This window comes from Telopea speciosissima, chromosome 11 (assembly GCF_018873765.1).
Source record: "Telopea speciosissima isolate NSW1024214 ecotype Mountain lineage chromosome 11, Tspe_v1, whole genome shotgun sequence".
In the NCBI taxonomy this organism is placed as follows: Eukaryota; Viridiplantae; Streptophyta; class Magnoliopsida; order Proteales; family Proteaceae; genus Telopea; species Telopea speciosissima.
In genome coordinates, this window is record NC_057926.1 from 3,644,754 (window position 1) to 3,660,508 (window position 15,755).

At 38.6% G+C, this 15,755-nt stretch overlaps 1 protein-coding gene and 1 long non-coding RNA gene across 3 annotated transcripts in view; one reads left to right on the forward strand and one right to left on the reverse strand.

Annotated features, from left to right (window-relative positions):
* Positions 1-8,164: 8,164 nt before the first annotated feature.
* Positions 8,165-14,587, reverse strand: LOC122645773. The gene is made up of 3 exons (XR_006330517.1): positions 14,458-14,587; positions 8,722-8,730; positions 8,165-8,175 (listed from the first exon to the last, which is right to left on the reverse strand). It is a non-coding gene; the product is annotated as an uncharacterized LOC122645773 (long non-coding RNA).
* LOC122645772 (cyclin-T1-5-like) overlaps positions 14,547-15,755 on the forward strand; it is a 35,141-nt gene continuing 33,932 nt past the window's right edge. For both annotated transcript variants that reach the window (XM_043839132.1, XM_043839133.1), the window contains exon 1: positions 14,547-14,788. In XM_043839132.1, the coding sequence (XP_043695067.1) occupies positions 14,562-14,788 (227 nt within the window). In that variant the 5' untranslated portion in view covers positions 14,547-14,561. The remainder of the gene's footprint in view (positions 14,789-15,755) is intronic.

The following is a 15,755-nucleotide window of genomic DNA, read 5'->3' on the forward strand; positions in this document are numbered from 1 at the left end:
TCACTGCCATTGCATGAACCTGTGAAATCACAACTTTAACAGAATGAAACCTTCACCTGCTGCTTTGCCCCTTTGCCAAACACTATATAAGGACTCAATATGCTATTAAATGGTATTCTACAAGTGTGGGTATCCTTGTAACCCTGCCAAATGACCAAAATACCCTTATAATTGTGTAGGTGACTGTTTGACCATTTCAGTTCTTCCAAACCACCAATAGCTACTGCCACAACACCACTATGACCAAATACATTGGCAACAATGACAACAACATTCTACACACTCCAATGGACTAACTATCTCCCCCTTTGGAATTGTTGGCAACTCACTGCACAAAGTCATCCTGACTGTGTGATGCACTTCTCTCCCCCTTTGACAACAAGTACAAAGGGTACCGATGCTCCCCCTGCACGGAAGCTCCCCCTACTCCCCCTACACATGTACCATCAGAAGAATCTACTATGGGAGTATCTACTGCATTTTTCCAATCCCATAGAGATAGGGAACTCCTCCTACACATGGCATCACTAGATATTTAATCAACATGAATATCATTCATCCACACACACTACAAAATACCTCATCACTGACACCTCATCAACTTTGTTCTCTCCTCTGCATAATCATATATCTCCTCATATGATGACGATTCATCCAAAATAAAAAATTAATAAAGTAACTAAACTGGTGATGTCCATGATGATTCCAAGCACTACATACCTAAGACTCCACTGCTATTACCAGAGTCCACCTGGGGGCACTATTATGGCATTTTGTAAGCTCCCCCTCTCCATGTGCACCGGAATGCACCTTAGTGCTTGGGAGATGTATTCACTCCCACACCCAGCTTAGGTGATGACTGAGTAGTGAAGAATGCTACTTGTACATCTGTGTTCTTCTCTTTCCATATACTCTTTCCAACTATCTTTGGCTTCTGTCTATGTCGCTGCTCTAACTGCCTTTCAGTTGTCTTCTTACCATGGCTGCTCTGCCTCTGACCAAGCTTTCCTACTATAGACTTCATTGTTGCCATGCCAACTAATGTACCTATTTTTCTAAAGTCTACCTCTACCACTAATGAATTGTCATTTGCTACTAACTTGTTCTTTTCTCTCCAATCTCTGTTCGTTGTTGCCTTGATCTTCTCCTGTTGCATTTTCTCATTATATTTCTCTTGTGCCTTGGGGGTTAGCTGCTCAAGGAAAGAAATGTGCTCAACATCTGTACTTCGCTTTTGTACCCAAATCCTCTTCTTGACTGTTTGGGATTTTTGACTATGTTGCTTATCTGTCTTCTTGGGAGCTCTTCTGAACTGTTATTTCTGTCTTGAAATTGGACAACTGGCAGTTTGGTTTTGCAATTTTTATCCACGTGTCCCAGCATCTAGCATTTGTAACATACAACAATCCTATAAAATCTTCGAGATCTATGGTCCCTGCCTATGATCCTCTTGTGCCTCATAATGTATCTGCAATCTGACATCCTGTGCCCGTAAGCACCACAACTGTAACACCAACCAGGGAAGTGGGGAGTGAACCAGGATGTGGGTCTATGCCATACTGTAGGAGTCGGCCATCTTTATCTCTGTGTGAAGTTCTTCTAAATCCATCACAATTGGCTCTTCTGTTGTATCTGGATCTATCATATCTTTGAGCCTAGGGTTGTCTTATCTTTCTTCTTTGCTTCTTGGGTGAAGAAGCATGGGGTGTCTCATTTGGAGTGTTGTCATCTTATGTTTGGGAGTAACTCAACTGTGCATGCAATAGACTTATCTCTTCTTATGACTGTACCACCTGTGCTTGCAGTGCTACACACTCTTCTTCAAGTTCACAATACTTTTCATCTTTCCGTATAATTTGTCCTTCAAGCGCTTCCACTATGAACTTGAGTTCTTTGACTTCAGCTTTCAACTTCAAAATTACTTCACCTTGTTGCAGGTTATCTCTGTCAACTTCAGACGGTGTGCTTCTCTTCCGTAGTTCTGACACAAGTTCTCTCATAACAGAATTTTCTTTTTCTAATTTTCTGTACTTTGGTTTTTCTGAATTTTGATCATCCAACTGAGCCTGTAATTCAACATTTTTCTGATCAAGGTCTTCAACTTGCTTGGTGATTTTCTTATTATTTTTTCTTTCATCCTTGAGGTCTTTCAATGCACTAAGTAATTCTGCCTCTATGTCAACTACCGCTTCAAGCTCCTCCTCAGACTCTGAAGAACCGTCTAAAGTTTGATGCTCTAAACCATCAGGAACAATGAATGTACGTAGGTTCATTAATCTCTGTATCTAATTGACTAACTGACCACATGTCTGATCTTTTGATAACTACCATTGAAGTTGAATCATCACTCAACAAAGGTTTAGACTTCTTCTTATTTTTTTTAGCCATCTAAAAGTCTCTCAGTTCACAATCCCAAAGTTGTTAAACTTTTCTAACTGGGTAACCTTGCTTTGATACCACTTGTTGATCCCAGGTTGACACTGAGGGGGGTGAATCAGTGTTCGTAAAAAATAATCCCTAAATTCCAACCCTGTGTTGACGTCGATGTAGAAGACTTCAAGCAAACTGATTGGCCGGGGCAATCCCATAATTACCAATTCCACAACACACATGCATGTCCACCTCGCAACCACTGTGTGGCCAGGTCTACCAGACAATGCACCCCCCTCTCAGTGTCAACCTGGGATCAACACTTTGCTAATACACACATCGAACATGTGAATACTCACATTCGTACCCTAACATCACATGTCTAGGCATACCCAATGCAACAATCATATGATAAGGGTATCCAGCCCAAACCCTAGTCGGGACTACCATTTGAAGTAAAACTTACGAACACATAATGCTCAAAAAGTTTATATCGCATGTGATAATATTAAACCAAAATGTATAAAGGTTCAATACAAAGTAAAAATCGGATTGAACCGGACCGAACTGGGTTTGATGGATACATAAATCGAACAATTAATAGTTTTGTCATTTCCCACAATCCACCTCGATTGTTGAGACACAAAATTCCACGCTCTCCTAATACCTGACCAAATAAAAGATTACAAGAAAATTGCTTTAATGAGCTGTCCTGATTCAAGAACTTAGCCTTAAAAAATTAACTCAAGATGGAATCCTTATGTTTGATCTACCATCCAAGTTTACAAAGCATGGCCTAGTTAACATCAGGTAGCCTCTGAAATGAACTCTACCTTCTGCTTTTGGCTTACATACACAATCCCACTTTACAACAGATGCTTTAGAAGACTCAATATCATCAGATCATAGTAAATTTCTTATCCATCTTTCTAGAAACTTTATAAGATGATCTAGCCACTAGTAAACCGAAACATTGTGAATAGGAATACTGGAAACCACCAATTTTAATAGCTCAACTCGCTTTGCCATGGATAAAAATTTCCCCTTCTATCCTGATAGGCACCTTTTAATTTTATCCATAAGAGAAAAAAGAGAATCTATCCTTATCCTACCTTTAAAATTCTCTACACCCAAGTATCTGCAGGGAGATTGTAAATAGAGATCCCAAATCGGAAGCAATTTGAAGTCTTCGGGATGGATGAAGATTGGTCATAAATAATTTACTATTCTCAAAAAAAAAATTTGGTATTTAGACAAAATGACTTTAAGATTCTTGACAACTGTTAGAGCCATTCATAAAAATAAAAACGTCCTCAATAAATAATAGGTGTGTAGGAAAAGAGGCTCCCCTCAGCCTAGGAAAGCCAAAAATCTTTTTCTCAATCACGAATCGATTCAGACCCCCTACATAGAACCTCCTCTACCAGAATGAATAACAATGGAGAAATAGGGTCACCTTGATGAATACCCCTATGTACATCAAAGAAGCCTCTCGAAACACCATTAGATAGAATAAAAATAATGGTAGTGTAAAACATTTGATACAACCACGACATCCAGTTTTTCCTAAACCCAAACTTCCTCAAAACTGCAAAAAAATAAAACTAAATAAAAAATAATCCTAGGACAATTTATCATAAGCTTTTTGTACATCCAATTTAATTCCAATGCCCCCTCCTCTGGTAGACAAATGTATTATCTTTGCCAACTTCGAAGCCGTACTGATGTTTGAAGAAATTATTTTCCTTTTTGGAATGCACTATGCTCCTAAAAATCAACCTAGAAATAATTGAAGATAGCAACCTTAAAGCCATGACCTTTGGAAAGAATTTTACAAAAGATATTACCCATTACCCATACAAATAGGGCAAAATCTGTCCAAAGTGCAAGTACCTTCTACATTAGGGATCAATACGATAAATTATTGTTAACTCCCTTAGGAATTAAGTCATGACTAAAAAAATATTTTTTTCTGCCTTACAAACATCCACCACCTCCATGTCTTCCCAGGAATGCCGAAAGAAAGCTCCTAAAAATCCATCCATACTAAGAGAATTGTCAGGGTCAAGGTCCCAAACTGCAGCAGTAATTTCCTCCTTCAAAAGAATGGCTTACAAACCCAGATTATCAGTAATTGTTAGAATGCACAATAACAATTCAAGATCATCTTCCAGGGGAATTGCCTTGTGAGAATTTTCAAAAAAAAATCCACAACGTAAGACACCAACTCATCTTGATTATGAAGCTCCCCACCATCCTTCTCCATAAAAAATCTGATCAGACTTCTGGCTCTACACATTGTGACAAACATGTTAAAAAATTTTGAATACCTATCACCACATTTAATCCATTTCATTTTGGATTTCTTAGACCACAAATTCTCATGACGTTAATGCCTTCAAATAAATAGTCTTAACATCTTCTTCATGTTCAAAAAGAAAATCATTCATACCCCCAAACTCAATGGTCTCTTGGATGTCATCTAAGGGCAGTCTTTGCTCCCTTGAGAGCAAGATCAACATTAGTGACAGCTCTTCTAGCCTAAGACTTCAAAGTAGATTTAAGTATATTCAACTTTTGAGCCAAAATAAAAACACGGGACCCACCTCCAATAATGTCATTCCATGAGGCTTTCACCACTGACAAAAATTTATCATGATCCATTCAAAATTTATGGAACCAGAAAGGACCGTTCGAGGGTTTTAGAATGTCCCTAGCTACCCCAACAATTGGTCAATGATCCAACAACACTTTTTGAAGAATTCTTTGAGAGAAATTATGGAAGAAGTTCATCTATGCATTATTACACAAACTTCAATCAAGAACAACACTGGCATTTCCCCTTCGTCCATTATTTGACTAGATAAATTTCCTCCCTTATAAAGAAACAACCATAAAAGAGTCCACCATTGCACCAAACTCAGTAGTCGAACCCATATTAAACCTGTCAGGGCTTCTCTTCTTATGGGATTACAACGTGGCATTAAAATTTCCTAGGACAATCTAGGGAGTAGATAACACTGATAGAGAGACTAGGTCCATCCACAACTCGCTTCGCCTGGCTTTGAAACAATTTGTATGAACTATAGAAGCAATTTTCCCCCGACCAATCCACAGAAAAATAAATGTGTTTCAAAAAATGCAACCACACAAGGATGATCCATATGCCTTCCACAAAATGCATAGATTCAGGACCTTATTGCATCTCTCATTATGAATAATTTTCACAGAGTAACCCAACTTGTTAAAAAGCAATGAAGGAAATCTACTCACCTCCTCCATTGGTTAAAAATATATATATATCTAAGTGATTTTCTTTCAACATACTACTTAAAGCCATCCTTGTTGCGGCTTTCTTGACTCCTCTAAAGTTCCAGAAGAGTACTTGCATTGATCATCGATGAGAAATTGCTAATCAATCATATTTTTTGGTAATTTGAACCCCATTCAATTGCTTCCTATTTCTCCTTTGTTTAGTCAGAGTAAACTCCCCAATCTGCTCCATCTCCCTGGTAGTAGCATCAACATTACTAACATCCAGACAATTCATAACAATCGCCCTCCCTTCAATGCTACTTGGGGCCATGGAATCCCCCAAAGCCCCCTGTTAGCTCCCTCCACATATATTGCATATTTTTTGTATGCTAACCTTTTGTTTTGCAGCGAAACCTTTGGATATGTGTTTTCTAAACCTTCTTTTTATGTTTGATAGTTCATGTGTTATACTTAATTTGGCCAAGTAATAAGGAAACCGGTATAACCAAGCGGATTGGGGTGCCTAACACCTTCCCCAGACCGTAACTTAGACCCATTCTCAGAACGATGTATAGACTAATTCCCCTATTGGGTTATGGAGTCATTTTTTGTTTTATATGGGCTTTAGACCTTAATTTAGTAGTGACTCTTCATTTTGGTTCCCTCTCACTCCCCGAGTGTTTGAGGTGGAGGACATGTGAAGATCTTGTGTTCGTTTGTCCCATGGTCCTCATCATGTGTTACATAAATTCCGAGAGTGGTATACGCTTTTGTAAGATGAACATGATTTCATAAGCTACTGCTTCTTTGACATAGTTGGGAAGGGTTAGGGTTGTAATAGGTTCGGGTTCGGCCGAGCTTTTTAAAACCCCAAAACAACCCTAAGTCCCTCTAGCTGGGTCCAAACCCGGCCTGACCCTAACTCATGGTAAGAAAAATCCAACCCTAACCTGCCCTCAGGGTCGGGCTGGGCTAGCCTTGACCATGGGAGGGGGAAGGGAGATACAGGGGTTGGGCAAGGCCAGGGAGAAGAAGAAGAAGATTCTTGGAATTACCTGTCAAAAGATTAAAAAAAATAAAGAAGAAGACAGGGTTGGGCTGGGTTCAGGCCTGGTTCAATCCAAGGCTTCAACCTTGGTCTGGCCCAGCCCTGACTCAGGGCTAGAAATTCCCAACCCAGATTTGCTTTCAGGGCCAGGGTATCTTAGCCCAAGCCCTGTTCAGGCTCATGATGGACTAGGGCGGGCTTGTGCCATCAAGGCCAAACTTGCACCCCTAGAAGGGTTTTTCGTTTCCAACACCTTCCTCTCATGCCTATTCCTTGCCATTGACAAAATCACCTGATTGTAAGAGAGGAAGAAAAGAGATGAGCAAGAAGTGCCTTGGAAGCAGAAGAAACCGCATGGAAAATGAGATGATGTTATAGGAGTATAATGAGATTTACAAAAATGGAGCTCTAATACTCGTCTTCACCATCATCTTAAATGGAGCTTTCTGACTTCAGATCGATGAATCTGCATCATTTGTTGTTGCATGACTCCAACTATCAGATTCTTGTTGTAGCCATTATCGATTCCACATCAGCAACTTGAGGAGCTGACCATAGTCATTGCAACACACACAAGAATGCCCTAGAACTCAGTCTCTTTCCCCCTTTAAAACCCCTATCCGCCAAAGATGAACCGCCCCACAACCTAGTCTCTTTGAAAACCCCTTTTACATTGAAATCTCTTTGAAAATTCATGTTAATACATTTTTTTTTTCAACTTCACTAATTATTCGAGTTGACTCGACTCGACTTCAGTCCGAAGGACTGACTGAGTTAGAGTGAACAAGTTTAGAAGAAAGTCTTCTTCAAATCCATACCAGAGTTGCATTATGTCGATATTTTTTAATTGGGAGAATGTTCTGTGTCCGGGAGTGTGGCCTACGCCAACACTCCCATAAGTCTGTATCTCTCCTCCCCATATGAAAAGACACCTCTGCCCCCTTGTTTTGAGGAGGAGAGAGATAGATATATAAGAGTGTTGGTTTAGGCCACACTCTCGGACAGAAAACTACTATCCTTTTTAATTTTATTTTAATTTTTTAATCAAACATTCAATGAAAAATTTCTTTTATTTATTTATTTATTTTTGGATAGGTAAAAAATTTCTTTTAGTTTCTTTTTTCAATCAAACACTAGAGACTTCAAATTTTCTTTTCCATCCAACCAAACACAACCTTAAGGAGCTCAGATATTATTCCACTGGGGAATCCGCCCTTCAGGGCCTTCAGGCTTCAACTAGACCACAAGGGCAAAATCGGTAGTCAGATTTTTCCCTAAACTCCCAAAGCTATTCGACAGGAACCGAAAAAATCCCAAAAGGAAACTTGAGAGCAATATGCTCTCCCACCTGCAGAAGCCGCTATAGAGGAAGCTATCCGCAACTCAAACAGCAACTTCGCTCCGCGGCAGACGATAAGCGATTCGATCAACTTTTGGTTTTTTTTTCTTATTTGCTTTATGCTCCAACCCTGCTCTCATCTACTGCATCTAAATCCCTAATTCTCTTCATTCGAAAATCTCGTGTTCCCTTTTTCATGCTTGTTTGGATCCATAATTCTCTTAATCAGGTACGATTAATCCTTTTCTTTTATAGATATGACTTTATGCAACATGAAGCATGACTATAATCTGTTTTCATTATTTCAAGAATATTAAGAGCATATTTCTTTTTCGAAGTTAAAAGGGTTTCTTGATGAACCATTGCATTGGTTCCATGTTTTTTTTTCCTTATCTCAATAGTTAGGTGTAGGGTTTAAAATTCAAATTGGTTGTCAGATTGAGAGATCTTTTGTCATTTTAGGTTTATGATTAGGTGGAATCTTGAACTTGTAAGGGTTTTTTTTTTTGTTCAAATCTCAATGACCTAGGTTTAGAAAGGGTTCTGTTTTTTTTTTCTCCTGTCTGTAAGGGTTTTGAAAGGGTTTTTGGGCCAATTAGGTCGGTTCTGACATCCCATTCTCTCACTGACATTCTTTCTTATACATCTTCTGTTGTTTATGAAGTAACTTTTTTTGGTTCAGAAATGTATGTATGAAGTTTCTGTTTACCTTTCAATCCTCTTCTACTTGTTATTCGGTGGTTTTTTTTTTGGTTGTTGAGATTTTTAGAATATCAGTTGTGACGGTACTCTAGTTACTTTATTGTCTGTATTTGATGATTTTGTTGGGATGCTGGTTGGATTGGCCTTATGCTAAACGATTAAGGTTTATGTTACCTGTTACCTATAACTGTTGGCTGGCTTGTTTGAGATTTGGCATATTTTGGGTGGATAGGAGTGGTCCTTTCATTAAGTATGCCTTGATCTGTTAGTTTGGATTTTAGTTGTGAATTCATGGTGAGGAGATAAAATGAAGGGAATTGGAGAAATCCATCTGTTTCACTTTATGGTTTTGAAACATGGTAGATGCAAGTAATGGACTAAGTGTTGAACCATTCGATATAAGTAACATTCTGATGCAGTGAATTGCACTTTGAGTAGATTTCATTGAATTTGGTTCACTCATATTTCGTGCCTACTACATGTCAGTTTCTGATCTCAAGGCAATAATAGTTATACTGTTCAATTTTATGAATTTCTTTGTATTTTACCAGCCAAAATAAGAGAAAAAGACCATAGTTTATCATCAGAGCATGCAACTTCATCTTCAAGAGATAATTCCAAGACGTGGAAATCATCTCCTCAAGGGTTACTTCCATATGGAAGTTTTTACTAATTTTTTAGTAGCATGGTTAGTGCTAAATTATAGTTCATTGCATTTATAGATTTTTATCCACTGCATTTTTTTTTCTTTTTCCAGTAATAGAAGTGTAGGGAATGTGAACTAAACTAAACCTCCATGGTAATTTTCTTGATTTCCATTTCCTTCATTTCATAAAGGACAACCCAAAATAGGAATCAACCAAAATGTGCGAGTGGCAGCTCTTATCCAACCCCTATTTAAACAAACTTTTGTATGTTAATCATATCCTTGGTAGACATTCATGTTCATCATAACAGTGAGATACTCAGAAGGTTTATTCTCATTATGTTTTTCTCCCTAATACTAACTAAACCTTTCTAGAATGTTGAAAGGCAAGCCAATATTGTTTGTTTTGTTTGCTGAAGTGAAACTTTTATATGAAAAGGAAAGGGTAGCTTGCTTTTGTAATTGGGTTGTGCTTTTTGTTGTAATGCTTCCAAATGTATGTAATTAGTTAGTTTTTGGTGTTTTACATGACACAGGAAACTTGATTCCTATTATCAAGACTGTTTAATTTAAAAGTGATCTGAATCACAAGAATCAAACCATGAATTAGTTAGTTTTCAGATGTTTTACTTCAGCTTATATCTTTGTGCATGTATGTGTGTGGATATGTGATTGTCACTTATGATATGTGTTGTTTTGTATGGAAGGGAGTGATGGTAGGTGTACCAAGAATGTGATAGGATTCTTTTAGATATTATATCAGAACCAGTCAATAGGGGAAATTGTGTGGGTAGGATTTTCAGCCAGCAACAATGGAGGGAGATAATTGATGAGTTTAGGGCTACCATTGGAGTGTACGTGAATAAGCTAGGACTGAAATTTGGCACAAGTAGAGGTTTAATGGGGGAGGATGTTAACATACCGTAATTTCTATTGGTTAAGGCTAGGTTTCAGGATGCCGATTTCTACATGTTGCTTATTTCCAGGTGTAAACTACAAGACTACTCCAATTTCTCCCACATTAAGACCAACAAGATAAATAGTAACTCTACAAATACTCCTGAACATGTTTTTAAATAAACATCAACTAATACTAGATGCATGAGGAACCATGTAAAATGATTATATGGTTTTCAAGCCTACTATATTTTAGAAGGAAACTTATTCCTGTTTACACACACACTCTCTCTCTCACTCACTCACTCACTCACTTATATGCTATTTCCTGTAATACTTGAAGAAATTTTTTTTAGCTTACAAATAAATAATTACTTCCTAAAAGAGTCCACTGCGGTTTTATAATGTTGGTTGAAAAACATCTCCTCCTCTTACATGTAAATACCCAACCTAAAAAAAAAAGGGTGTACCCAGTGCACGAGGATCCCGCCACGGCGGGGTCTGGGGAGGGTCATAATGTACGCAGCCTTACCCCTGCTTTTGCAGAGAGGCTGTTTACAGAGTAAATACCCAACCTAATAGCAAATATTAGGAAATCTTTTGAAGGGTAAAACATTTCAGAATGGGCAACCTTGATAAGCTTATGAAAGTGGCCAAATATCTGATAGGTGGCAGATCAATGGGGCCCAAATTCTGTGGACAGGTAGACCCAGGATCCCCTGTTCTTATGTTAAATTTCAGCCCAAGCAGAGTTCACCAAGTGGCAAACTATAGTTTTAAATATTCAGGACTGTGGGAGAATGCACAGTAGTGGTTGGATTGCTGTCGAATGCCGTAGGTGTGCATGGCCAGGGAAAGATTTGGGTGAAGACTTTTAGGAGGATCTCCGGATTTAGCAACACAGGCATAAGAATTGAAATTGTTCCCTGCTGACCTGTGTTTTGGGTCCTTCGTATGAGGATGCATACCAATACATGTGCGGTCTGTGATTGAATTATGCTTTGAAATTTGCACATTGTTAATCCAAATTTGTGTGAATGAATTTTTCTGAATTAAAAAAAGGGGCTTATAAAACTACACTTATTGAATTAGAAAAAGGCTTATCAAAAGACACATTCTCTTATCATTTTACTACCCATATAAATTAATTTAAAAAAAAAGGATTGTGATTGAGATTAACTACCCTCTTTCTGCAAATTTAACTACAATTGTGACATTGTTGATACACGAAGGCCAGTTGCTTATTTTTGTGTTGTCTACTGAGCTTTGCTTTTGCCTCTTATATATTGACTTATTGTGGGAGATCACTTGAGCGGTAATTATTTTTTTTAAAAATTGGCAACAAATGAAATGTTATTTAACATAGTTAATTAAAAAACTATGTTATCTGTAAAATGCCAAATGTAACCAGGATTTATCCTACACAATTTGGTGTGTATCTTTTGTATTATATATCATGGTTTAAGATTCGTTTGTTTTGACTTTATTTTGTAATTTATATTAGGGAAAATTACGTTTACCACCTCTGTAGTTTGAATCTATTGCGTCTACCACCCCTGAAAATTTTCAAATTACGTCTGTATCCCTGTGTGCTTTCTGTTAGTAATTTGAAAAGACATTTTTGCCCTTCATTTTTTTCCTCCATTCAACGTCTGTCTCTCCCGTCTCTCCTCTTTGGCTCTCTCACGAACGAATGACCAGAGTTCTCAGGGGTGTGGTTTCCCTCCCCGCGACGGAGAAACCTCACGGCGGCGCAACCTTATGCGACAAAGCATCCTCTCGCCGGCGCAACCTCTTGCGACGGAGTACCCTCACGTGACTTAGGGTTTAAATCCACTCCTCCATCTCTCAGGGATTGTGGTTTCCCTCCCCGCAACGAAGAAACCTCACGGTGACACAACCTCATGCGATGGAGTACCCTCTCGTTGGCACAACCTCATGCGACGGAGCACCCTCACACGACTTCTTCTCCATTTCTATCATTGCTTGTATTTGATTTTCAAAACTCCAACACCTTTCCAAAACCGAAACCCATTTCTTCCATCCTATTTTTCCCAAAACCCATCGACTATATCCCTAGACTAAACCCAGCCAAATCCATTTCTCTAATCTTCCATTTGTTTGCCAAAACCCACTGACCGCAAAGCTTTCTTCTCTTCCTATTTGTTCTCTCCATTTCACTAAACCTGAAGTAGAAACCCAACGTTCCCATTTCCAATCTCCATCTCCATCTCCATCACCTAGCACAAGAAGTGGTTTTGGCCATCCGACAATGAAATTGGGTACCTTTTTCTCTGGAAAATCGAGGGTTTCAGAGAGTAGAATACCACCAGTTGATCTGGAACCATAGGTGATTATGTAAGGAGGGGAGATCTGTGAACAATTTCTCGAATTGGGTTCGCACCCACTGCATCTCGATTGAACGTCAGAGCTGTGAAGCCAACTGCATTTCGGATTTTCGTAGCCCACTATCTTGACGGAAGATGACAATTTGGGGATGAAAGTTGGGATACTTGAGGGGTTTTGATTTACGAAAGAACAGTTCATGCAGGTATAACGGTGGATACAAGGGAATCAGACCAGATCACTACCTGTGTCCATGATAAAGGGGACGGTCTGAGGTGGAGTACCGAAGCTGAGGGAAATGGAGTATCCTCCATAGCTGTGAGGGAAAACTGGAAAAGAGGGGTTTTAGAGAGAACAAAGCTTTGAGAGTTCTTTAGGTGTTTAGCTTTGATTAAAGAGGCGGAAGCCAGGTGGATGAGCTTCTGCCATGGATCTGCAGAGGGGTTCTTGTTGAATTGTGAGTCCAATTTTTCTGAACCTTCAATGTATAGATTAAACATCAGCTTCAATGAATTTCCATGGTTCCTCTTCTCTTTTCCTCTCTATTTCTCTTTCTGTGAGTAGTTTAGGTTTTTTCAATCTTTGAATTTGTTTGTTTGTTGGTTTAACTCTCTCCAAGTCTCTCGCCACCAACACGAATAAGCCCACCTCTCACATCCTCTCTCTATCCTCTTTGTCTTCTTCTGCTTCTACTTCACTCAACCTTCCCGTGTTGGGAATTTCTCCTAACACAGAGGAAGAGTGGCCATGGCACAGTGTGAGGGGATGTCGGCGATGGGAATGGCTGGCGATGATGGTGGCGACGTCGGCGATGGGAATGGAGGCAGAGGTCCTCTTTTTTCGGGTTTTTTTTTTCAGTTTGAGAAGATGATGATTTGGGGGTAAAAAGGTAAATTACTTTATTCCAAGTGGGGGTAAATAAGGAATGGGGCTTTATTAAGGGTAATATGGGCATTTAGATTAAAATTGGGCGATGACATCATCACTTAACTGTTCTAATCTAACGGTAAAGGTAAGGTTGTAAGGTTTTTCCAAAATACAGGGAAGGTTTTTGAAATAGATTAATTTACAGGGGTGGTAGACGTAATAGATTCAAACTACAGGGGTGGTAAACGTAATTTTCTCTTTATATTAATTTTTGTAGGGTTTTTAATGTTTTTTTTTTTGAGAGGAAATTCATCATCAATTGATCAACCAAATAATGATAGCATATAATTATATGACACCATTACATAATAACTACAATTTTTTCTTTAAATTGGGATTCCCCCCAAATTTTCTAGGGAGATGGAAGTGTAACCAGAGCAGTTGCTTCCCATTGTACAACCTGAGCATTATCTGTCATGTGACAGGTGGTTGGGGCCAAATATCATTGAGTGAGGTCGTCCCACTTCCCAGCCTCCCCTTGTCACATGTCAAATTTAAGCCCAGATTTTACAGTGGCCAAATGAAGTGAAGAGAAATGATTAATAATCACTCTTTGTTGGATGATTTTGGACCTTTAAGAATACAATGGAAAATGATTACTGCATGGTGGGCTATCAGATTGAATTAAAGTTTCCATATAAGTCCATTGTTGTTACTGTTTACGTTGTTTGGGATTGTTTGAATGATTATGTAGTCTTCTTGTTGGTAGTAAACCCTTCCTAAGCTAATTTGTTGCCTTGTCATGATTGACCCTTTGATAAGTATTTTGGCATTTATTTGTTTTTAATTCGGTTTCGAAGTCTATAGGGTCTGTATATTATTATGCGTAGTTATTCCTTCCTAGATCAATGTCAATCATTGTGATTGTTTTCTATTGCACCAGGTTCAGCTGCTCCTATGTTATTGATATTCTGATTGTTCATGGACAGGAAGCTACTGGATTATGCGTTCACATCTGTCGGTGGTAAAGGCCTGCTCCATATATAGGAGAGTTATCTTAACCATTGTATCCTAGTTACGGACTAGTGCATATGGCTGGACTGTTACCTGGAGATCCCTCACACCATGGAATGGTTGAAAGTGGGCCATACAACTTTTCTGAAGAGAAGCCCGAGGATGGAGGTCGCTGGTATTTCTCTAGGAAAGAAATTGAAGAAAACTCGTCATCCAGAAGAGATGGCATCGACTTAAAGAAGGAGACATATTTACGCAAGTCTTACTGTACATTTCTGCAGGATTTGGGCATGAGGCTTAAAGTGTAAGTTCACGTTCTTACTTTTTTGCCCTCCAAATTTTTATACCCTTTCCCCTGCTTAGTTACAATATAAGCATCTGTTCTTTTGTACTTCTAAATTTTAGTTGATGTATTGATAAGAGGGAGTCAAATATGTCCACAATTCAACCTTCTGCCAGCTATTTTTGTTTTTCCAAATGCTGCCAATTGACTGGTTTCTGCAGATCCATCCTGTAATCATTCAATGCTTTAAGATTTGAATATGCTTATGTTCCAATTATTATTAATGTATTCCTTTCATTGGTTGTTAAGTTTTTTGGTTGATTGTTGTCAATGGCCAGAGCCAATAATTGATTAATGCTGTTGCCAGTAGGAGAGACAGTGATGCAGTTAGGGGTGTCCAATCAGGCTAATTGGTCCTCGAAAGACTTTATTTTTGCCTATGGTTGGGTTCTATGGGCCTTGGGCTTTTTTTTTGGGCTTTTTAATGTAATGGGCTTATTTTATTAGCCCATAAAGTGGGTGTAAAGTTACTATGCAGAATTAGTAGTTAAATTAAGTGTTTGAGTTAGATTAGGATACTTAATAGCTTTTGTGAGTTCTGTTTTGAGTTTATTTACTTAAAGTCAGTTTAAAAAAGTGATTAGGAGTCCTTTTTTGAGTTAATTTAGGAATTTTAGATCTTGATATATGTAATACATCCACATCAATTGGAGATGATTTGAGTAAAGGAAATGAGTTTTTATTAAGAGTTTTGGAGTTGTTGAGCTTGGCATATGAGATTGTTTTGGTCCTAAGTGTCAGAGGGTGGGAGGGGTTTGAATCAGTGACCCTAAAAAATTTGACCCAACTTCTTTGTCTCTCAATTCACTCGTTGGCGTCACAGTTGTTCAACCAGACAGGCACATGCACTTATGTCAATAACAGATTGGTTGGCGTTGGCCTTTTTACTAATCACACAAGTTTTTATGCACACCTACTTCACTACCAC